Below are 23509 nucleotides of genomic sequence, written 5' to 3'. Positions count from 1 at the left end.
TACACCGAAGTAAGGGGACTATCTTTTTTACATTTTTTTTCTCCAGATATTAACACGACGTGGTTTATAATTTATAATGGTGATTACTGTTGTAAAGACGAGACTGAACCAGAAGTATTTTCATGATAATATATTTGTTTCCCCCCTGAATTACAACTAATATCCGCCCGCCTACGATTACCGAGGGATAAAATCAAACACTCTTCGTTAAAGAAATACGTGAGATGCTGATAGTATACTTTCATTCATATTTATTAACAATCATAAATACATTCATTGTATATATATATTAAAAAAAACATTTTATATGGTTGCGACTTTATAAATGCGCCATTTATCTGCGTTTATTTAGCAAAAATCAAATTCCTAATTAAATAAACCCACAACTTTAGACACTGAAATAGAAAATGTGTTGACAAGTAAAAAAAACAAATACTTTTTTTCCTGTCTATCCAAATAAAACATTGACAAAAAAATAATTACATTTTTAATAAGATTTCATGTTCAAATCAAACAAAAGTCTGTGTCTCTTTCGTTGTTACAAGATATGTTTTTAAAAAATCTTCATACGAACACAAATAAGAGAACATAAGACAACATTTTATGATGTTCACTTGTTGCATGAGGCTTGATGCTTGGAGAGGTCATGCTTATGCTTATGCCTGTATTATAAATGAAACAAACCATGCAGCAGAGAGGTATCTGAAGTGAACTATTCACAGTTTTCTTTTATAAGATGGTAACTTTAATAATAACACTGTAAATTACTGGATGGAAACACTTGTGGCTTAAACGTCAAGTATCTAATGCACTTTGATAAATATATAACATAACGGAGCTCAAGCAGTGTACTACTTGTAGCAAAAGATCAAGTGAACATTTAATAAATACAGGATTGAAAAGAGCAACAAGAACGGTTAGTCATTTAGCCGACTCAAACTGCCCACTGGCCGAGCCCTCGGAGCTGGATGCAGCACAGCAGGGAGCGCACTGTTCGATCAGGGGCAGCAACCTTCCCTGCTGATGGAGCTGTTTGGTGTCAGAGCCGCCTCCGATGCAGTTTCCGTTAATGAAGACTCTTGGCACCTGAATACACAAATGATGCCATAACGTTAGCACAGTGTGAGTAAGTCATCGCTTAAAAACAAGTACCGGTACTTCTTTTACCAATACATCATCCTGATTATATCACATTTATTTGTCTCTTCTGTTGTCTCACTATTGTTTTGATTCTTTTTAACTTGATCCAACATGTTTGACAAATGTCTACGCATCTTATTTTATTTGCCACAGTCTTGCACTTGACCAAAATAACAGTTTCTGCAAAGTGTGACAAAGGGACTTTCTAAGTGTCTCCCTGTAAAACCACCATCCAAACACCAGTTTATTAGTAAGTTGTAAAGTGACAAAAGTAATATATCTGAAATAAAGTGTTTAACTACACATATTTTGACTCGTAAAACTCATTTACAACTTTCACAGCTGTGGAAGAAACAGACGAGCGACACAGTGAGGTTACAGTGAAGTGAAATAGAAGCAGAAATGGACATTGCATGTGCAGCACAAGAGTCTATAATGCTCATTTTGAAAGTTAGAAAAAGTTGTATTAATTAATCGAATGAAATAAACAAACAGGGTTTAGATGCACGTGACCTTTCTTCAAACATATCATCATATAATTTTCCCTCTTTGAGATTATAGTCTGGGAAAAGATGCCACATGGTCTGCTCTTTATCTTGATTCAGATGCTGCTATTTTGAGGCAAGATAAATACAAAATCTTGGCTGCAGCCCTAACAAAAACCTCTTGACAAGTCAACCTAAATTTAACTTTAAGGCAGAGCTGCCAGAACAAACAAGCTGTCAAATAACTCTGTTTTGATTCTTTTTTTCTTTCATTTTTTTTGAGGTGCTAAAATAGCCGGCTGTGAACTCGAAATTCCAATCCCAAATAATATGACGCAAGGTTCTTACTGTTCTGGCACCGGTCATCTGAGCTAAGGCCTCTTGCAGTCTCCTCCCATCATTGTGTTCATCCAGTTCAACTACTTTGTAGTTTGCACCGATTTCATTGAACACATTCTTGGCCATCTTGCAGTATGGACAGGTGGTCTTGGAAAATATCACAACACAGTTCTGTGCTACCATCTCCTAAAAAGTCAGGAAAAGATGAGATGTTGTTATATAACAGTATAATATGAGAAACAGACCGCACTAGACACACAGGAACTTTAACACTCCATGGTAGATCTTCAGACATTTAATAAACTGAGGCAGAAAGATGCATAAAATATGACGTGATACATTCATCACATATATGGATTTGCTAAATATTCACCAAAGGGCTTTTAATGAGCATCAAATGATTCTACATTTAGTGTATTTCAGAGGCTTCTTTTTTATCGCTTTTGAAAATTGATGTCTGTTCACATATGGAGTTACAGATGCTACTTCTGGAGCCACTTTATAACAGATTTGGGATTCAGAGGCACAGAGGCATGGAGGTAATGCACTGGAACAGACTAACAAAGGATGACAAGTGATATGATTGAATAAGCGGCCAAGGAGTGGCGGCCAACTGTGGGGAACATCAGGAAACCGACATATGGAGCCGTGTCTCCTGAAACACCTCAACTCGTCGCTTTCAAGACCTAATTTATCAGACAAACAAAACTAGGTTGTAGATTTTACAGCACACACTTCTGCACAAGCTGAACACAGGGAAGAGATCTGTGTGAACTTACCTGAACATACTGGACACAGGCTGTGCTGGACAGAGCCCCTGTGGTGGAGGACGAAAAATTCCCCATTCTGCAAACAGACAAATCACAATTTTGGAGCATTAAGTTCTTAAGAGCATTTGAGCCACTGTTATAGTACTTATACATTATAATCTGCTGGAGTGAATGACACACACTAATCAACAGAAAATGGTCAGGGTAACTGTGCAATGACCTTAGAAACGAGGCAAAATCAAAGGATGAGACAAACTGAATTAGTATGAGCATAATTTCAATTTTTAGGATGATTGCTGGTCTGAAAATGCACAAATCCATGGTTTCGATCTTGAAAAAAAAAAAAGCTCTGGTTTACTCCTGATAACGCCTGGTCTGCAACAGCAATGAGGGTTATGTGCTCAGTAATCCAGGATTACTAGTACACATGGTCTGCACCTACTCTGGTAATTGGCTGAGTCTTGACGTGGGTAGGTGACAAGATGCCAAACCTCATTAAGAAACCGTCAAAATCAACACTTCACCCTAATGTGAATGAGACTAACAATACATCCAAGCAGACACTTGGTATTTAATTAACCGTGTCCATATTGTGGTAAATTCGGTATACATCTCATATTCCTACCAACTCTTCTTTGAGTTAAATTTTTAAAAGTTTCTAATTGCTTCACTGTGTCACTCAGTGCAAGAGTTGATGAGGAATAACCGGGATAACGTTGATGCTAATGCTGCGTTCGTGACAACTCGGAACTCCGCAATTAAACTCTTTTTTTGTGCCTCCGTTGTAATGTTTTAATGCATTTGAAGCATTCTGAATGCAAATTTTGTCCCGGTCCGCCATGTTTTTGGTTATTTTGACGTGGCTGAAGTCGGAAACCGGAGTTTTCAACTGGGAGATTCCGAGTTCCGAGTTGTCTTGAACGCAGCATAAGACTGACACGAACAGGCATGCCGAAGACAGAGGTTAATTTTTACATAAGTCTCGTATTTATGCTGAATCACATGTATGCCGAAATTTCCAGAAGAACCAAATGAATCGTAAAGGCGTCATATAATATACGTTTTTCCATAAACAAGGCATTTTAAAACAGATTAAACTTTGAATTATGCGAGTTTGTTGCGAAACACTGGCCGTTGGTAAGTTAAGCATACGGCACTTCACGGACAAGTCGTGGAAATTACTCGCAGCAATGTTTTATCATTTACTGATTAACCGATATGTTTTAATGTACTTTTTTTTCTTTTGATATTCTTTCAAAATTGAATCTGTCTGTGGTTGATTTGTGAGCTAGCTAGCTAAGTTACGATTCAAGTGAAGCTAGCGAGAATGACCTTCGGCAGCCGCTCCATGCCGCTCTAGAAAGACATCCAGCTCGAGAAAACATGGATAAAAAATAACAAACGGCCAAAAAATAATCGAGCTGTTGGCCTGGATGAAACATGCGGTTAGTGCACAAAGTGTTCTGCTGCTACACACCGCCCTGCCGGTCACTGTACCCACGCTTTCCCCTCTTATTTTTGGCACTGTTTATGTCTGGAGCAGCCTACCTTACGTGACCAACGGAAGCAGTTTCTGACGCAAGCCGACGTCCGAACGTAACGTCCTGACGCTAACCACTGTACATCAATCACGTGACCAGGATGTTTTGTTTTTTTTAATCCCTCGAGATGTTTAGTATTTTTTTTCATCCATAAGAATAGAGTTATGAAGTCATCCCCCAAATTTATTGTCTTCATGTATGAATTTAAATTGTACATGAAATCACTAAAACATGTAACAGAAATAAAGGCACAGAAACTACATGATAATTTAAAGAATTTTCCCACTGAAATAAATAACTAAACTTATTTTTGACTACCGGTATTTATTTTGAGATGTTTATTTTAATTTTAATTTTATTTCAACTGCTCTAAATGTATTCTGTTGAAGCACTAATGTGTATGTTCCTATTGTGAGTTAACTTGCACTAATGTTGAATGATGTTCATCTGGCATTCCCTCGACACTTATGGTACTATGCACTATGAAAAATGCCAGTATTGTTTATTTTTGTACTTTTTCAATAAAAAAAAGTTTTGTATTTAGAAAACTTGTAGTCCTATTTTATTTTATTTTATTGTATACATTTTAATTGATATAGCCTATCACATCCATTTTTACATGACACTTTAGAAAACACTGCACATATAATAAGGATGATGAATGATAATAGGTCATAATATCTGAATATAGCCTATGACTATGTTTACATGAAAAAGTAGGCTAGTTCCTGATTTCTGTTCATTCATTTGTTTGTTTGTTTTTTACAATAAACATGACTCCCATGAATCTTCAACAGCATTTCTGTGTCTGAGAGTAGCCCAATTAAAACACAAAATCCCTCTCTGTTTTTTTTTCTCTCTCTGTCTTCCTTTCTTCTTTTTGTCTAACTCCTTTCCTCTTCCATCTGCAGCATGGCTGACTTGCCAGTTCAGTCAGGATCAGTAGGCCTACTACCAGTTTCTTACAGGATTTAGTATCGGTGAAGATAGTAATATTAATGACAGCAGCACACTGGGTGACATCCCAGTGTTAGGGCCACCTTGTGTGAAACATAACTCTGTGCTCTCTGCTGTGAGCCTGTTGAGGTCAAAGAGACCGGTGAGACTCACTCCAGAGAGAAGAGATAACATCCTTCAGTCACCTCTCTCTTTCTCTCTGTCTCTGTCTGCACAGAACAGGCACCAGTGCTGGTACAAATGCAGATTATTTCTCCCTTTATCCTCAAAGAGTTTCTTCTCTCCTCCCTCTTCAAACGCAGGTGGAAATGCATTAGTTCAGAATTAACTGTTCCCTCATTCACCACGTCATCCCAGAATAGGCTCACAGGCTAGGGAATCAATCACAAATCCAAAGATATCTGATGAGGCAGCACCGACCTGCTTCACTTCAAATACCTTTTTTTTTTTTTTTTTTTTTTTGTCAAAGCCAATGGAGAAATGCATCATTTCAGAAAAGGATTCACACCATCAAAGAGATCTGCAGCGTTGCCCTGGAGTGGGTAATATCCTGACACAAAGCCAGAACGTATTATGAAAGACAGTGTAGACTAACATTAGGGTTCAAATACGTGCTCTAGGTACGATACATATGATAACAGACAAGCGGCAGTGGATAAAAGAGTCTGAATGTCTCCACAACTACAGTTATTTTGGTCAAGCTGGCTGGAGCTTCAACATAAAGCAGCAGTCTTTGCCTTCCTGTAAACCTTTTCTGCTCCTTGTAAAAGGTAAGTGCTTCTTTTCGCTGGAAGGCTTCATCCATCATCTTCCCACAAGTGTGTGTGTGTGTGTGTGTGTGTGTGTGTGTGTGTGTGTGTGTGTGTGTGTGTGTGTGTGTGTGTGTGTGTGTGTGTGTTTAGATCACATTTCCTCCCAGGTAAAATCTTAGAATCATCTTTCTTCCAAGTAGATCAAGCCGACACAAGCTGCGGTGGGGTTATGGTACCTTATCAAAGGTTGGTCATGGGGCAAAGGAAAAAACTGATTCCCACTGGCCGGGCCAAAGGGTTGCCATGGTGATGAACACTAGGCTACCTCTCCATGCCTAAAAGGCATGTAGCTTCTGAATAGATATCTATGTCATATCATTCAGTATCATGAGATCCTGCGTTCCTAGACAGAAAAAGGGAAATAAAAGCACACCATCTATTACTCAGCATCACCGAGGCACTTTTAGATATGACGGCAGTATAACAATTATCTAGACAAGACCAAGTGGCATAAAATGCTTTTCCCTGTTGCTGGCAGGAGGATATGTTAATCGACTGAAACTCTTAAGTGACAAGTATAAGAAATAAATAAATAAAAAGACATTTTTCATGTCCCGTGTCTGGCACAGGCAGAGAGATGTGGACCCCCCCACCCCCACCCCCACCCCTCCACCCACAACCCCCCGTCATGTTAAACAGGCTGGCAATGAGGCATGGAAAAAAACATTTCAAGCTGCAATGAAATTCTGACATGTAGAGCTGGGATTTGTTGACAAATTAGTTTTGGGTGTATTCGCTCTACTTATCTCCAGGGCCGCTGCCAGGAATTCTGGGGCCCCCTGAAAAAATACTGAAGTGGGCCCCCTATATATTATCTTTTTTTTTTTTTTTTTTCAACCGAGGCCACGATAATGGTGAGTGACAGTAACAGACAACTCACCTGTCCTTCTGATTTAATACTACGTCTCATTAAACATTTTTTCGTTATTTCTCATACCAGGATGTGAAAACTGTAAGGGACATGCATTTTAATTTCCAATACAGGATGATCTTGTATTGTACAGGATGATCGAGTATTATTATCAGTTTATTCATCATGTTGTAGGCAATTCCTATGCAATTACAATAGAGAAACAACAAATGCTCCTTTGCTACTTGTTTTTTTTTAGTTAACTATGAATTTAAATGCACAGTATCTAACTTCTGCCTCAGGCCACCTGCCAATCGAAGAACAATAACAAAAGAGCTTTCATGAAAGTTGTGAAACAAGATGTGATCATAGGAGTCATTTTCCTTACCACCATTGTCATAAGCTTCTTTTTGGATTCTGACTAAACAGTCAGGAGGTTTTTGCCTGGAGCTGTATTATCCACAGAGGTGTCCTCCTCTCCAAAGGAAATGAATAAACCAGATGATTGAAACCAGCAAAAAGACTTCCTCTCATATAAAGTCACTATTGTTTTGTGGACAGGCTGCAGTTGATTGAAGATGCTGAAACATTTGAGTTTGAGACATTAAAAAGAAACACATGGGCAAATGTAATAACACAAGATCGGATCATTTTTACATAAAAATATAGCCACTGTAACTATAAGAGAAATTGAAAAACTTGGGGCATTATTCAGAAAACTCAGACTCAGTGTAGTTTGTGTTTGGGGAAAGAATGAGCAGCCATTAGTGTGATCTATATCACACATCTCAGAGGCAACGGGCGACTGATGCTTCACTTTGACAAATTAGAGCCAGCGTGGGGTTGGTTGTTGACATTGCCTCGTCTGGTTGAACATTTTGTTTGTGACGTGCAAGACATTCACAATGTGTTCAGCATTGGGCGTCATTTATTTATGTCTCTTTTTTTTCTCTCTCTCCCCCTGTCAAGGTCAAGTGAGGTCGGGGCCCATCCCAGCTACTTCACATCGTGCATGCAGCAGACTGACTCCCATGGGACGCTGTTCATGGACTGGAAAACTGTCCATCACAGCGCCGTGTGCATGCTGACACATTCATGCATGTCAGCGAATCAACGCCTCAGATCCACCTCGTATGGATCTCCAGTGCGTTGTGGGAGGAAAAACCCACACACACAAACACCACGCAGGCAGGCGCATGTTCTCCACAGGGAGGCCGCGAGAATATGTTTGTGCATCGTGTTTACTGCCAGTTCTGAGTGAAAGAGAGAGGAAGATGTGATGTAAGTTAAAAATGTTCATGACAGTCTCTCCTGGTAGCATTCGCACATATAGAGTGACAGAAACATCAGCAATGAAGAAGGAGAAGAAGTGGAAGAAGAGGAGGGAGATTAGTTCATACCCTGAGGCTGGTTGCACAAATACCTTAAGCTCGCTACTTAAGAATGACACCTAGGATTTAATTTTTTTTCCTTAGCTGAGGGAGATACTTAAGAGAACTGCACACAATCTCTTAAAGGTTTCCTTGGGTAAGGAAAAAAAAAAGCTGAGGCCTTTGCAGCAGTGAAAGAAGAAGCATATTGGCCCCATTAATGAATATACAGTCGACTTTTTATTTGTGAAAAGTGAGTGATGATGAGTGGGATTATGAGTAGGAAATTTGATTTGTGACATCAGACAGCAACAAAGCTTAAAGGGATAGTTCACCCTAGAATGATATTTCGCTCATTATCTACTCACCCTCATGTTGACTAAGGGCTGGAAGAATTATCAGAGTCCACCGTCCCTTCTCTGAGTTACAGGGGGTCTCGGCGTAGCAGTGCATTTCAATGCAACGGTTGCAAAGGGACACCAGAGCTCTTCGTAAAAAAAACACACACAAAAAAACATCCAAATACCTCCATGATGCTCGTATGTAATGTCCGTCTTGTGCTGAAGCCCCAAATTGCGTAATTGTCCCGAAAAAAAATTAAATAAGTCTATATTTTAAGCTTGTTTGTAGCGGAAGCTTCTCGTCTTCTTCTTCTTCTCCTATTCCTGGTCCGTCCAAATATCGCGTGATTCGCATTAACCGCAATGACGCCGGCGCAAATCACGCGATATTTGGACGGACCAGGAATAGGAGAAGAAGAAGAAGACGAGAAGCTTCCGCTACAAACAAGCTTAAAGTATAGACTTATTTAATTTTTTTTCGGGACAATTACGCAATTTGGGGCTTCAGCACAAGACGGACATTACATACGAGCATCATGGAGGTATTTGGATGTTTTTTTGTGTGTGTTTTTTTTACGAAGAGCTCTGGTGTCCCTTTGCAACCGTTGCATTGAAATGCACTGCTACGCCGAGACCCCCTGTAACTAAGAGAAGGGACGGTGGACTCTGATAATTCTTCCAGCCCTTAGTCAACATGAGGGTGAGTAGATAATGAGCGAAATATCATTCTAGGGTGAACTATCCCTTTAATTGAAATCATATTCTTGCATGTTTCATCACCAACACATTGATGCTTTATTGTTTTTTTCTGCTTTGAAAATAAAAATCCTATTGGATTTTTAACACGTGTCATTTAATTCCTGTCATCAGAGGACAGACAGAGGTTAGTTTCCAGGTTTTTGCCTTCTCCGATTCGTCGCACGATTGTATTTCCCTCTACAGTTAACAGTTGCTTGAGGCCAAGTCGCCTGATACTAAAGAAAAAATCTCAATTGTAGTCCCCATTGATCAAAACATAGCTCTCGGCCATAGAATGATTGAGTGCGGTGGAGTTTCTGCTTAACAGGCAATTGGCAAAGTGCATAATAACTCATTTTTAGTCAGTTCATCAATAAGCTAACACTAAAATCTATAGCACTTATCATGAGGATAAATAAAGCGCGTGTCACTGTGATTTTTCTCTCCATGCGAGTTTCGGTCAGGACTGGAGCCGATGCCGGAGCCACAGTCCCTATTTTTATGTGTTGAGAAAAGTGTCAGTCAGGAGCTGGCTTCATTTCAAGTCTGCTTAAAACCAGGTCCAGAAAGGCCAGGACTGGGCCAACACCCTGACCGGAGAAAGCCAGGATCTATCATTAGACGGGATTTAGAGACTGTGTTGGATGGTTTTCCCCTCGATTTATCAACTAAAGACATAAAATGGTTTCAGAGGAAAAAGCCAAACCCCTGAAAAAAAAACTCAATTTGATAAAAAGACATGATTAATTTGCAAATGACGTACCGTGAAAGTGCTACATGGCTCTTAATTCAACATCTTAAAGGACAATTCCGGGCAAATTCAACTCGGGGCTGTATTTTCCTAACATTTTAGGTCTAAAAGAAGGAATCTGAAGATTTTCAGTTTAATTGCTCCTGTTTTGCGGTAGTTGTGTCTGTCCTCGCGTCGCCTTCGGCAGCAATGATTGGGAGCGGATTGAAGTTCCGCTGCTTTGGCTGTTTACATCCCTCAAAGCCGCAATTTTTTTCCACAGACAGCGTCAGATGGCTCCTCAAACATGCACCGAGAAGTTTATTCACCTCAAGCAAGCCGACATGTTTGTAAAACTAGATCTAATTCAAAGTCTCCCGGAGTCTCGTGCGAGACCCAAGTTGCCGTGCTCAGTGTGTTCAGGTGCAGTCGGAAGCTCCCGTTTGTGTCATAAACACAGGAATATCAACTCTTGACTTGCTTCAAGTAAAAACAAATTCTCGGCGCATGTTTGAGTAGCCACCTGACGCTGTCTGTGGAAAAAAATGTACACTTCAAGCAAGTCAAGAGTTGATATTCCTGTGTTTATGACACAAACGGGAGCGCCGACTGCAGCTGAACACACCGAGCACGGCACGAGACTCTGGGAGACTTTGAATTAGATCTAGTTTTACAAACATGTCGGCTTGCTTGAAGTAAATAAACTTCTCGGTGCATGTTTGAGTCGCCATCTGACGCTGTCTGTGGAAAATAAATGTGGCTTTGAGGGATGTGAACAGCCTAAGCAGCAGAACTTGCATCCGCTCCCATTCATCGCTACCGTGGCGATGAGGGGACAGACACAACTAGCTACCACAAAACAGGAGCAATTAAGCTGAAAATCTTCACATTGCTTCTTTTAGACCTAAAATGTTAGGAAAATACAGCCCGAGTTGAATTTACCCGGAATTGTCCTTTAAGATATTCAAGGGGGTGGAAGCTAAGGAAAAGATCTGCTCCAATGTAAACAATGTATCCAATGTCATTTCTGTGTTAAATCAGATCATATTTCCCTACAGTAACCAAATGATGTGGACTCACAGTCGCTGCGGCAGACGGGAAGATTGTGTATTTTGTTGGGAAACAGATTTGCATTTGCACAGTTAGTTGTGTCTATGAACAGCTCACCTGAAATCCAAAGCATTTCATATTTGTGACAACATTATTACCGGTCGGGTCAGCAGGACTTGTTCTGCTCTCACATTATGAGTCTGTGGGTTTGTGTCATTACAGCAAAATGTGGCCATAAACTCTCCTACTGCAGCAGGAACTACCAGAGAGATGATTCTGGGAAAATTGAGATGTTTATATGTCGATCTGATTGTATTTTTTTCTTTTTTAAAGTTATTTTTTGAGGCATTTTATGTCGTTATTTGACACAACAGCGACAGGAAAACACACAGAGACAGTTGGGGAAATGACATTCAATAAAGACGGTCTTGGCAATCATCACTTCATGCCAACATGGGATGTGCTCTAACCACTCAACCACCCTGAACACCAACATACTGACAGACAGGCCTCACACCTGTTCATTCATCCTACCTATAAACGTCTATGCTGGTGCAACTTTTCTACGAGGCCGAGCTCGAATAAACTAGAAGACAGTTGAAAATTAAAAAGAGATCATAAAAACGGCCTGGAGACCAGACACAAGCACCAACCAGCTACAGCTCCGACCGTACGGCAGCTAAAAATAGATGCTCCTCTTGTTCCGATGACAGCGAGCAGGTTGTAGGAGCAACAGGGTCGATGAGATACAAAGAGACGACGCTGCCAGACTTCGCTCCGATCTCTTTGGTCTCAAACTGCTTAGTAACTTCACATCAGAGGGGCTTTAGAAATCTTAACGTGGTAAAGTGATAATCACATGTGATGGATGGAGCCATGGCTGCATCCTGCTGCAGGGTAGATGGATGCTTTTTTTTTCTTCTTCTGGGTGTGTGGCTGTGCTACTCTATATACTGTTGACTGCTTATCCGACCACTGCCCTTAAAAAAGCAGAGTGGCCTCACAGTGCAAAACAACAGATACTATGGCGGCAATATATTTCTCAGACAGGACAATTTATGGGACCATCACTATTAATCATTGCCGTGGAAAGGAAGATTGCCTAACTCATCCAGAGCCCCCCCATCCCATAGAAATGTAATTCTCCCACTGCCTCGAGTGCTTATAGGGGCGAGCTGCTGCAGATGCATTTTGCCCACGCTCGGCCTCACAGCCTCTGCACCGGCATGGCAATAAGCTGTGGTGATTTAATATTCGTTGGCCGCATGCATTTTCCTGGACATGTAATCAGTCCACAAGGTTCTGCAAAAGGCTGTCATGAATCTCACCCCCACACCTCGTACTCCCCCCCCTCCCTGTAGACAATCACCGGCTCGCCAGCAGGACATGGCAGATCCAGCAGCCACTCCTGATTACACTCATGACTCAGGTTGCCGATTGGCTGTCAGGGTGCAATCACGCATACAGTTTGTTTTCTTTGTTTTTCTTCGTCTTCTCTCTGCTTTTCGCGGATTTCTTTGTGGATCATTATTGTCTCGGGGAAATTTTGTCACCATGATTGAATGTGATGATTTGAAATGCAAATATATGAGTCTTGTAAAAGAAAGAAAGTGAGGAAGGAGCTGAATGTTTTAGCCCAAGAATGTAAGTAGTGACAGGAGACAGTAGTTTAAACCTGATATAATAAAGATAATGTGGTCGGATATGGATTTAAAGTCACAGGCTCCGTCTCGGCCTTTCATGAGCCTGAAGCTCGCATATTTAATTTACGTAGTTGGTTCAAAATGGACAATTACTTTCTTACAATGCTGTTATACTGGCATATGAAAGAGGACTTAATTTCTACCGTTGATGTGTTTCCATATATCACTTTTCTTATTAAAGTTCAGGTAACTTCATCAAGTTGGATTATAAAGACTGAGGAAACTGATTGCACCATTTCATTTCAGTGAAGTTCTCTGACTTTGTCAAGTGGGAAAATGACCTGATGTTAATTTAGGAGCACATTTCTTTTGTCGGTATTATTGCTCCCACACAGAGGTGGGTAGTAACGCGCTACATTTACTCCGTTACATTTACTTGAGTAACTTTTTGGATAAATTGTACTTCTAAGAGTAGTTTCAATGCAGCCTACTCTTTACTTTTACTTGAGTATATTTCTTCAGAAGAAGCGGTACTTTTACTCCGTTACATTGAGCTACATTCCGGTCGCTACTCTACTTTTTCTTATCGATCTAATGTGCAAATTATTTGTTTATGTTTTAATGGAGATACGTCCGAGCCTCTGTCACGTGACGGCGTTTCACCAATCAGATGTAGCCACTCGCGACGTTTGCCTCCGTGTAACCAATCAGACAGAGCCAGGCAGTCACATGACCGCACACAAAATCTCCGCGGTAAACAGGACGGCCACTCCGCCTCAAATTTGAGAAACTGCGGCTACTAAATGATTAGGATGATGTCAGCCCTGGTATGTCGTGGATAATGTCCGTCAAGGCAAAGATATTCAATATAAACCGTCTTTGGTGAAGGTTCTCAGTCATCCAGGTCATCTTATTCTTCTTCCTCCCCAGGAAGTTTAAACCCCATACACACCTGGAGACATGTGACTCCTAGTCACATGACCACCCCTCCAGTTTCGGGGGTGTGGTCATGTGACTCGAGTCTATGTGACTTTGGTTTCACTAGAAACCGCTAGAAACCATCTCACCACCTCTTGTATTGAAGCCCCGACATGAGAAATAGTTCCGCCGGTCAGTGCAAATCACGCGAGATTTGCACTGACACAGGAAGAGCAGTGAACCGAGACACTGGGAGCTTCTGCTACAAACAAGCTTAAAATATAGACTTATTTAATTTTTTTCGGAACACTTTCTCATGTCGGGGCTTCAATACAAGAGGGACATTACAGACGAGCACTATGGAGGTATTTGGATGTTTTTTGGTGTGTCTTTTTGGACGAAGAAAGTTATACCATTATATGGACAAATACTGCTGCACGGACCCCCCCCCCCCGTAACTCAGAGAAGGCACGGAGGACTCTGAAAATTCTCACAGCTCTTAGTTGACATGAGGGTGAATAGATAATGAGTGAAATTTGAATTTTGGGTGAACTATCCCTTTAAGATGTTAAATTAAGAGCCATGTAGCGCTTTCACGGTATGTCATTTGCAAATTAATCTTGTCTTTTTTTGAAATTGAGTTTTTTTTTTCAGGGGTTTGGCTTTTTCCTCTCATTTTCTGTCTTTAGTTGATAAAACAAGGGGAAATCCATCCAACACAGTCTCTAAATCCTGTCTAACGATACTGTAGATCCTGGCTTTCTCCGGTCAGGGTGTTGGCCCAGTCCTGGCCCTTCTGGACCTGGTTTTAAGCAGACTTGAAATGAAGCCAGCTCCTGACTGACACTTTTCTCAACACATAAAAATAGGGACTGTGGCTCCGGCATCGGCTCGCATGGAGAGAAAAATCACATCTATTATACGTTTTGTCATTACATGGCCAATGCTAACATTAACAGGTGTTTACTTACCAGTCTAGAATGAGAAGAAGGGTCATCTCCAGTTGGGTAAAAGTCAACACCAATATTATTAACTCATGTCTACCTCACGTCTTCTCTTCTACTGAAGTTAACAGAATAACCAGCAGCTTGTGGTGGTGACTCACCGTAGCCTCCAGTCTGCCCTGAAGCTCAGGCTACATCCACTATCCACACCACAACATCTGCATTTCAAAACAAAAACAGTCTGATCCCAGACAAGTGTTTTAGCTGCAACACACCTGAACAATCATGTACACTGAGCATGCAACTCCGTGTGAACAGGAAGTAGATTATGTTCTCTGCAGTTTCTGAGATAATGCAATGTTACAATGCAGAATTGAACTACTTTAACCTCTTGTCAACAATCACAACCACCCACTCCCTGCAAAAGAAAACTTGCATATAGCACCTTTAAACCTTTCACATAAACAAAACATAAAACCTATGACAGGTAATCTACAGTACTTTACTGTCTTCTGTCTTATCTTATAATAAAACTCTTAATAAAGTGAGTTCTAGAGCTTTATACGTCTAGATGGGTTTACTGAAGCAGACCTTTGTATAGCGCCTCATAACAAGGTGCTTTAAGTGCAAACAGCTGCTCCAGTCCAGCGCCTCTGTATGAATGATATATGTGTGTATTGCTGTGACAGTGTGTTTATTCATGTGAATGTTTTATAAAGGACATGTTGGACTCTCAGACCTTCAGGGACCTTAGTGCTGCTTCAACGAGCAACGAAAACACTTGATGGCAGAATGTTTTCCTTTATTTATGAGACAATTTCAGTTTTCACCGTTTCAACGACACATTAACAGGAAACTTCAATAAAAATCCACCTTATCTTTACAGTTACAGATCAAAACGTCACCACATGGCTTGAATAATGCGAACAACGCGTCCGAGATAATGGTGCAAAGTTCAATAAGAGCACAAAGATCCGTTCCTATCTTCCAGAAACACACCACGTAGCCTACGTTGTCACCCAGATGAAGGATTACACCCAAGAAAATCGTGTCCACCGTCCTATTTGTAGGATTTAAATGAATTCCGCGCTCCTCTCCGGCTCCATGTGTCATCTTTAGTTTTTAAACGTCTCGCCAAAAAAGATTGGATGTGGCTCGTTGTCAGCCGAGATGGGTCTGTGCCACTGATGGTGACATTTGTTTTAGGGAAGGTTACCACAATGTGTCAAGTAAGTATTCTCCGGACTACTGTCAGCACGAATTGCTGTTTTTGTTGCTGTTGAGGGGACGGGCGGCGGGACGGCGGCGTTTGACACAAATTGGATTGGTGGCATGTCAGGTTAGTGTTAAGAAGTCTAAAAAGGACAGGTCGCAATGCTTTTGACTGTGTGTATGTGTGTGTGTGTGTGTCCTTGTAATTCAGGATGGACGCTGCATGGCCGGTGTGTGTGTGTCTGTGTGATAGGAGAGGCGGACACCAGTTGTTTTAGTGGCTTGAGGTGTCGGAAGAGATTTCACAGCTCCTTGAGCACAGTAATCCTGGAGCTCTTGATACAAGATGGCAAATAAAAGAGGCCCCATGGAAGATGCTGAAACACTTACTGAACGCTGCATCCACTGATCTGTATCGCTCCACAGCACCACACACACCGTGTCCCCTGAAAATAAGGTCAACAGCCTCTTCCTTTACTCTGTTATTTTCTCCGAATTGATTAAATACATTTATTTATTTATTATTTTTGCCTTTCACACAAGCTGCACAAAGTTGAAACGCACGGATGCAGTTTAATTCAGTGTTTTTTGTTGAATTAATACTTGATTGACACATGATTGGTTGGTTTGTTAAATTTCATGTCTGTTTTTACATTAGAAATGATAATTTATTGCAGAAATATTTTTTAAAAAACGCACAGAAAAAGACAAATTCAGACTGATTTGCTTTATGCTCAAATGTTCCTCTGAGATAAAGTCCTTTATCTTATGCAGAGTCAGAACCTTGTAGCTTAAAGGTGAGTTAAACCATTAAAGTGGTTTTTTTTTCATCTCTTGACTGATATTTAAAGACACAATGTTAGAGACCAGGGCATGAATGCATTTTAAGAAATGCTGACAGGCTGGATAAATGTTTGACGGCTCAAACTTGTATCTTTTTTTTTCTTTCAATTCAATTCAAGTTATTTCTATACTTTTTGTCATTGTCATAATAACACAGTTATAGATAACAATGTATTATTAATGTGCCTCTTAAATATCAAAAATATCTTAAATATGTTCTGTGTACTATTCAGCACAGCAACACAACAATAACACCCAATTCAGGCTCAGTTGTCAACCCTTACCTTAACAGTAACAGTTCAGCAGCAGTATATACTGTATATATAGAGGGGCAGTCATCACTCAGTCAATGTGCAGGAGGGATGAAGTGCAGCGGTGCAACATTCAGGTCCCATCTTCTGTTCACGTGCAAGAAGGAAACGGGGTCGGAGCAGTAAACTGAGATGGGTGGGGTGTTGGTGTGTGGAAGCTGCAGTGATGCAAAGTCTATAGTTCACAGTTATTGCACTGGTGGAGGGTTGGTGTGTGATGATGGATGGGGGGCAGAGGGAGGGGTGGGTGGGTGGGTAGGGGTGTTCGTTTAGTAGCCTCAGCGCCTGAGGATAGAGGCTGGGGGCCAGTCTGGTGGTCCAGACCTGTATCTCCTCTACAGCAGGTGGTCTTTCTGGGTCAAGGAAGGAAGGAAAGAAAGAAAGATGGAGGAAGGAAGGGAACAGGTTGGATCAGGGAAGGAAGAAGAACGAAGGGAAAGAAGGGAGGAAGGAAGTGAAAAGGATGGTGGGAAGAAGGAAGGGAGAAAGGAAGGAAAGAAGGATGGAGGAAGGGAGGAACAAAGAAAGGAAAGGAGTGGAGGAAGGAGGGATGGAGAGAGAGAAGGGAGGGAGAAAGGAAAGGATCAGGAAAGGAAGAACAACGAAGGGAAAGAAGGGAGGAAGGAAGTGAAAAGGATGGTGGGAAGAAGGAAGGAAAGAAAGGGAACAGATTGGGTCAAGGAAGGAAGAAGAAGGAAGGATGGAGGGAAAGAAGGGAGGGAGGAAAGAAAGTAAGAAAGGGAACAGATTGGGTCAAGGAAGGAAGAAGGAAGGAAGGGAAATGATGGTAGGAAGAAGGGAGAAAGGAGGGAAAGAAGGATGGAGGAAGGGAGGAAGGAAGTGAAAAGGATGGTGGGAAGAAGGAAGGGAGAAAGGAAGGAAAGAAGGATGGGCAAGGAAGGAAGGAAGGAAGGAAGGGAACAGATTGGGTCAAGGAAGGAAGAAGAAGGAAGGATGGAGGGAAAAAGGGAGGGAGGAAAGAAAGAAATTAAGAAAGAAAGAAAGAAAGAAAGAAAGAGAGAAAGAAAGGGAACAGATTGGGTCAAGGAAGGAAGCAGGAAGAAAGGGAAATGATGGGAAGAAGGGAGAAATGAGGGAAAGAAGGATGGAGGAAGGGAGGAAGAAAGAAAGGAAAGGAGTGGAGGAAGGAGGGATGGAGAGACAGAAGGAAGGGAGGAAAGAAGGACCATTGGAAACAGATTCGGTCAGTTTGACCCAGGCTGTAATTCCACTCCTCCTCTAGCTGTCCAGTCTGAGTTTGAGTCAAGAGTCAGACGAGGTGAGTTGATGTAATGTCACGTTTAACCTGAAGAGGGCAGAGTTGCTATGTTTTACCGCTCGGCAGCGTTTAAAAAAGGAAACTGCAGTGACACAAGCTGACACGGAGGACTGAAGTCTGCTGCTGGTGGTGGAAGGAAGGGCCTGGTGATCACTGAGAGGTGGAAAACTTTTGTCTGCAGCAGAAACACACACACAGAAGACTGAATTACTTCTGCTTTGTGCACATGCAACACTGCTTAGATTTCACCCCAGATGTTTTATGTGTGTGTGTGTATATATACAGAGTGGGGCATAAACAGGACTGTTATCTGGTGCACAGTCGTCGTCCCACACATCAGGGGTAAAAAAAAACAAAAAACGCAGCATTTATCTCCAATAATCCTCGACCCCTGAGGCTCAGTAGGCCAAGGTAGATAAGTAAACGGCCTGTCGCTGCTGCTGTTCCTGTGTGTGGGTGGCCTGCAGCAATCACACATGACGTCCTGTTGGCTGTGGAGGCTGATGATAGACCACCCCCCCCTCACCACCCCCACCCACCCCTTCTTCTTTTCTTCCTCCTCCTCCTCCTCCTCCTCCTTCTTCTATTCCTCTCTTCTTATCTTTTTTATGAATCCTCCTTCCACCCCCACTGCAGTTTTATCAGTTTGGCTTCAGAGCCCCCGAGCAGAGTGCCAGGTCTTCTCTATATGTGTTGCTTGCTTTATCTAGAGCAGGAATTACGTTGACCTTGCAGCAACTTAAACACTTTATCACCGGCACAATAATCTTATTCTCAGGGAAGCAGCAAATCAGCAGAAAGCTAAATAAATAAATGAAATGAAGGAGTTTGCAGCGGCAGGGCTGTTGGGTGTCGAGAATCCAACTCTGGACGCTGAGAATCATTGTCCTCAAAGTTAAGAAGATGGAAAAAGACGTTCTTCCTCATCCATCCATAATTACTCACTGGCAGAAAACACATTAATAATTGATGTGTTCCAATGGAAGAGATCATGTACATGAAAATAAGTGTTGTTGAAAAAAAAAATGAAAGTGTGACTGACAGTGAATCCTTTCATGTTGCCACAGATTTTCGCCCGTGTTATTTTTACATGTGGCGTTGAGACGGGCTGATTTTCTACAACAGGATTACAAGCGTTTGATCAGAATGAATGGTCGCCACTGTCTGTTCTTATAAAGGCTGATGATTGACAGATTTTTTTCTCTCTCTTACTCTTTCCCCACTGTTTTTTTTTTTCCACAAAAGATTTTTGCATTTGTTACAAGTCGTCTCTGATAATAAGACGCTCGGCCGATACATCTCTGAGACGATTCTTCTTCATAGGATCCACAATCCCACTTATCGCTTTCTTCTTCCCTGTGCACTTCTCTTATCTGCACGATGTGGTGTCTTGTTGTTTTATCCCAACATTTCGTACAGTGTCTTCACGCTGCATCTGAAAAGTGTATCAGTTCTGCGTTTTTCTTTTTTTGTGCATGTGTGGGTTTTTTTTTTTTTTTTTTTTAACCTTCACAGGTGGTACAAATCTGTTGTGGCAGGGCTGCAAGGATACAGAATGAATCCAAAAGCAAATGACTCTGAATGAGCCTGCATTTGCATAGAAGACATGATTTATGGAAAAACAACTGCAAACTAGAGAGTATATTGCTGCAAGAATAAGTTAGATGTACTTTTTGTAATAGTCGTTTCCATTTTGTATCATCCGAACGTCTGTCCATCGACTCAGCTCCATTTTTCAGATTCGGTGCATTCATTTGGACCCAATTTTGGATTTTGGATGTCCAAGGTTTCTGTGAAGGACTGCCTTTTTTTTTTTAGCGTTTAGTGTTTTGTGTGTTGTTCCTCCCTGCACTGTAACAACTTGTTCATTTTAAATGTGGAAATTGTATTGTCTCTGTATTTTATTTTTCAGGTTTTTCCTTTGTATTTTAGATTGTGGTCTTTGTCTGTTGTGAATTTCAAGTTGGGACCGGAAATTAGCAGTCATAGGTAAATCTGGTGCAACCATCTCTCAATTTTTGTAAATGATTAAAGCAGAAGTAAGTGATCCGGTCATTTTGGCTAACTTCCTGTCAGCCGATGGAGTTAGCAGTCCCCGCCCTCGTCCCTACGTCACCACATTCACGCGCATCCCTTGGCTGCACACACAGAGAGGACCGCCTCTTTATGCCGTTATCTCTCCTCATTGGATAAAGGTTGTAGGATACAAGGAAAGTTTTCTCCTCGGCTTACAGCAGAGCAGAGTGACTGACAGACCCGTGTTTCAGACCAAACACTCTATAAGTTATTGCTGTCGGAAGATATAACTATTTAAGACTTATATTAACACAAACTAACTTCTGCTTTAATGTTATTGCACACTGTCCCTTGATAAATAAACTAAACTAAGCTAAAACTCACAAATTCATACATTCATTTTCACAAGTTAAATGTCTCTAAGGATAAAATGAAGTGACAACGTTTCATATCCAAAGGGTCAAAGGTCAACGTCACTGTGACATCATAATGTTCTGCAAAAACAACGCAGGCCAGACTCTGCATTTCCTGCAACTTGGTGGAGGCAAACACAAACACAAACACAAAGAGCTGTTTCAAGCTTCTTTTAAAAATCAATTCTCTATTAGACACTAGGAGCATTTTATGTATTTTGGGGCTTTTAAGCTTTTATCACATTGACAGTGAAAGAGCGACAGGACAGTCAGGCAGCAAAGGGGCTGAGGGTTTGGAAATCGAAACCCGGGACAGATGATACACATGCTACAAGGCGCCTCAATCACTACAACCAGTCATTTTATGATTAAAACAATAGGGACTTCAATCAGCAACATTTGAAGTGAATGCTAAAGCGCTCATTTACATTCAAACACATTGCCATCGTGGAAATCAAAGCTCACTGAGAAATATTTAACTCCAACAACGTCTGAAACGATGTCGCTCTGAACGTTGGTGCAATAATGTCTGTTCAAATGTTCTGACAGAACTTGATATTTTTTACTTTAAAGGACAATTTAATACCAGATGAGGAGTGTGTGTGAAGCCATCTGTTACTTCAGCACCACGGACAGCGCCACGACGACGCAGCATCTCAACACACAGCACAGTCACACACGGTGGCAGGTGAGCAACAGTTTGCGCTGTCATGTCTGAATAAACCGGAAAAATTAGTCACATCAGCAGGTGTCTTTGACAAATATGTTTATAAAATCCATGAAAGTGCTGATGAAAAGGACAATTGAACAGGGTTTAAATGAAAACCTGCTCCAGGTTTGTGGAAGCCTCCGTGGGGTAATAAAACACGTTATTATCATGACTGGATGGAAACTGGAAACATGTGCAGCTGCTTCGCAAATGTGTTTGTTTCATTTAAAATGCACACATGCAATATACAGCAGCAGCGGGTCTTATTAATTCATCAGTTTGGGCTCTGGTAACGCCTGCTGGTTTGTTGACTGCAGCTGCAGCTTGTGCCACTCACAGATAACCTGTAGCATTGGACCGTGACAACGTACATGAGCCGACAACCACAGTGTATTCAGAGGGGCGAGCAAACAGCAAACAGCAATATAAAACCTGACCATGACAAACACAGGGCACACAGAGACTCTCTCTAGTGAGTGTAAAAAATACTCAGCCGGCAAACAGTAAACATACACTTTGTCCAGATATGACAAAAATCCTTAAAGGGATATTTCGACATTTTGGCAAATTCGCCTATTGCCATAATCCCTATAGTTTTAAGATTAGATTCATTACCTTTAATTGTTGGTGCAAGCTGTTTTTAGATCGGCGGGGCAGAGACGCACGCTGCTCAGCTAACGCAACGGAGGCGCATGGTATTTCCACGTTTCCCTCATCAAACTAAATACACAATACCCAAACTCCAAAACGCTTTCTTGGACAAGTTGTGACCTGCACATTCACCACGCTATGAAATAATAATGTATAGTTATGTGACATTACGACACATTAAGCAAATACTCGGAACTACTTGCGCTTTTGAAGTCACTCTGCCGAACAGCCATGACTGGAATGTAATTCCAGCTACACATTTGCCTCAAAAACAACTTACTATCTCAAAGAGTGGTGAATGTGCAGGTCACAACTTGTCCACAAGAGCATTTTGGAGTTGTTGGATTGTGTATTTGATGAGTTTGATGAGGGAAACCAAGAAATCCCATGAGCCTCCATAGCGTAGCTCTGAGCAGCTCGCCGCTCTGCTCCGCCGTTCTAACAATGGCTTGCACTGACAATTAAAGGTAATGAACCTACTCCTAAAACTATAGGGATTATGGTAATAGGCTAATCTGCCAAAATATTGAAATATCCCTTTAAAATCAATACACATATGCTCCTCTAGGACTGAATCTGTAGGATATAAAAGTGAAATATCACAATAATAGCAATTGAATTAGCCACAGTTGATATGACAGAGTGAAAACCACAATTAAATGATTAGCAGCACTTTGTTTGGTTTTAACATTAAAATAACAAACCACAGATGAGGACAATGGACCAGGAACAGGACTGGATTTGTGAACCACCCATCACATTACTGTTTAGCCATAAACACCACAGCTAAACTGACTGACTCTAAGTTTCAAAAACACACACACCGTCACTAATCCACACATTTCATATGGAGGCTCCAACTCTTACAGGGAAACCAACCCAGTTATATGACACAATACATCTGTTTTACCAGTTTGCATGGTGGCAAGTGTCTGATTTGTCTGCTTCTGCATCTGGAGACGGTTGATCCATCACACCTTATAATAGCTTATCTAATGTGACTTTAATTAACCATGACAAACAACCACATCACATTATGGTGATAATTACAATTCATGTTAATCCTGGTGGAGGTAACTCATCTCTACACCATGTTGGGACTCCTGTAGTATATTGATGTGTTGAAGAAGTGATCGCCGCCATTTTTTAAGGGTTTATTACAAGAAAGAACAATGTCACAAAAATGCTGAATCCGGGAGCATCTCTGGTGCCAATGTGAGATCTCTCTCCCTTGGCCCAAAGCCCTAACCTTATATATGTTTTCTAACTCCACCTTCTCTTCAAGGATATACCTAACCCAAATGGTCCATAGATAGATTAAAACAACATCTGAAACATGGCATTTACCCTCTGACCTTTAACCTCTTGACCAGGCTATTTATAAACACAGATGGGGCAAACCAAATTACAAGCCTTTTGTTTAACCTTTTGACCGAATAAAGCATTA

The 23509-nt window shown here is 41.2% G+C and overlaps 1 protein-coding gene across 3 annotated transcripts; it reads right to left on the bottom strand.

The window, feature by feature from the left end:
* Positions 1-362: 362 nt before the first annotated feature.
* glrx2 (glutaredoxin 2) lies at positions 363-4304 on the bottom strand. Of its 3 annotated transcripts, none has more exons than XM_083969434.1 (4): positions 4067-4267; positions 2744-2810; positions 1974-2150; positions 363-1086 (listed from the first exon to the last, which is right to left on the bottom strand). In XM_083969434.1, exons 1-4 carry the CDS (start codon positions 4174-4176, stop codon positions 922-924), a joined length of 519 nt encoding a protein of 172 aa, XP_083825560.1. In that variant the 5' UTR covers positions 4177-4267; the 3' UTR covers positions 363-921. The 3 variants fall into 3 exon arrangements, with proteins under 3 accessions (XP_083825560.1, XP_083825562.1, XP_083825561.1); XM_083969436.1 differs by lacking the exon at positions 4067-4267 and adding an exon at positions 4283-4304 and having other exon boundaries at positions 364-1086; XM_083969435.1 differs by having other exon boundaries at positions 367-1086; positions 4212-4275.
* Between the last annotated feature and the right edge of the window lie 19205 nt (positions 4305-23509).

Source organism: Trachurus trachurus, assembly GCF_905171665.1.
Source record: "Trachurus trachurus genome assembly, chromosome: 4".
Classification (NCBI taxonomy): Eukaryota; Metazoa; Chordata; class Actinopteri; order Carangiformes; family Carangidae; genus Trachurus; species Trachurus trachurus.
The sequence above is the reverse complement of the archived record's forward strand: the minus strand, read 5'-3'. Positions and strand labels throughout refer to the sequence as shown.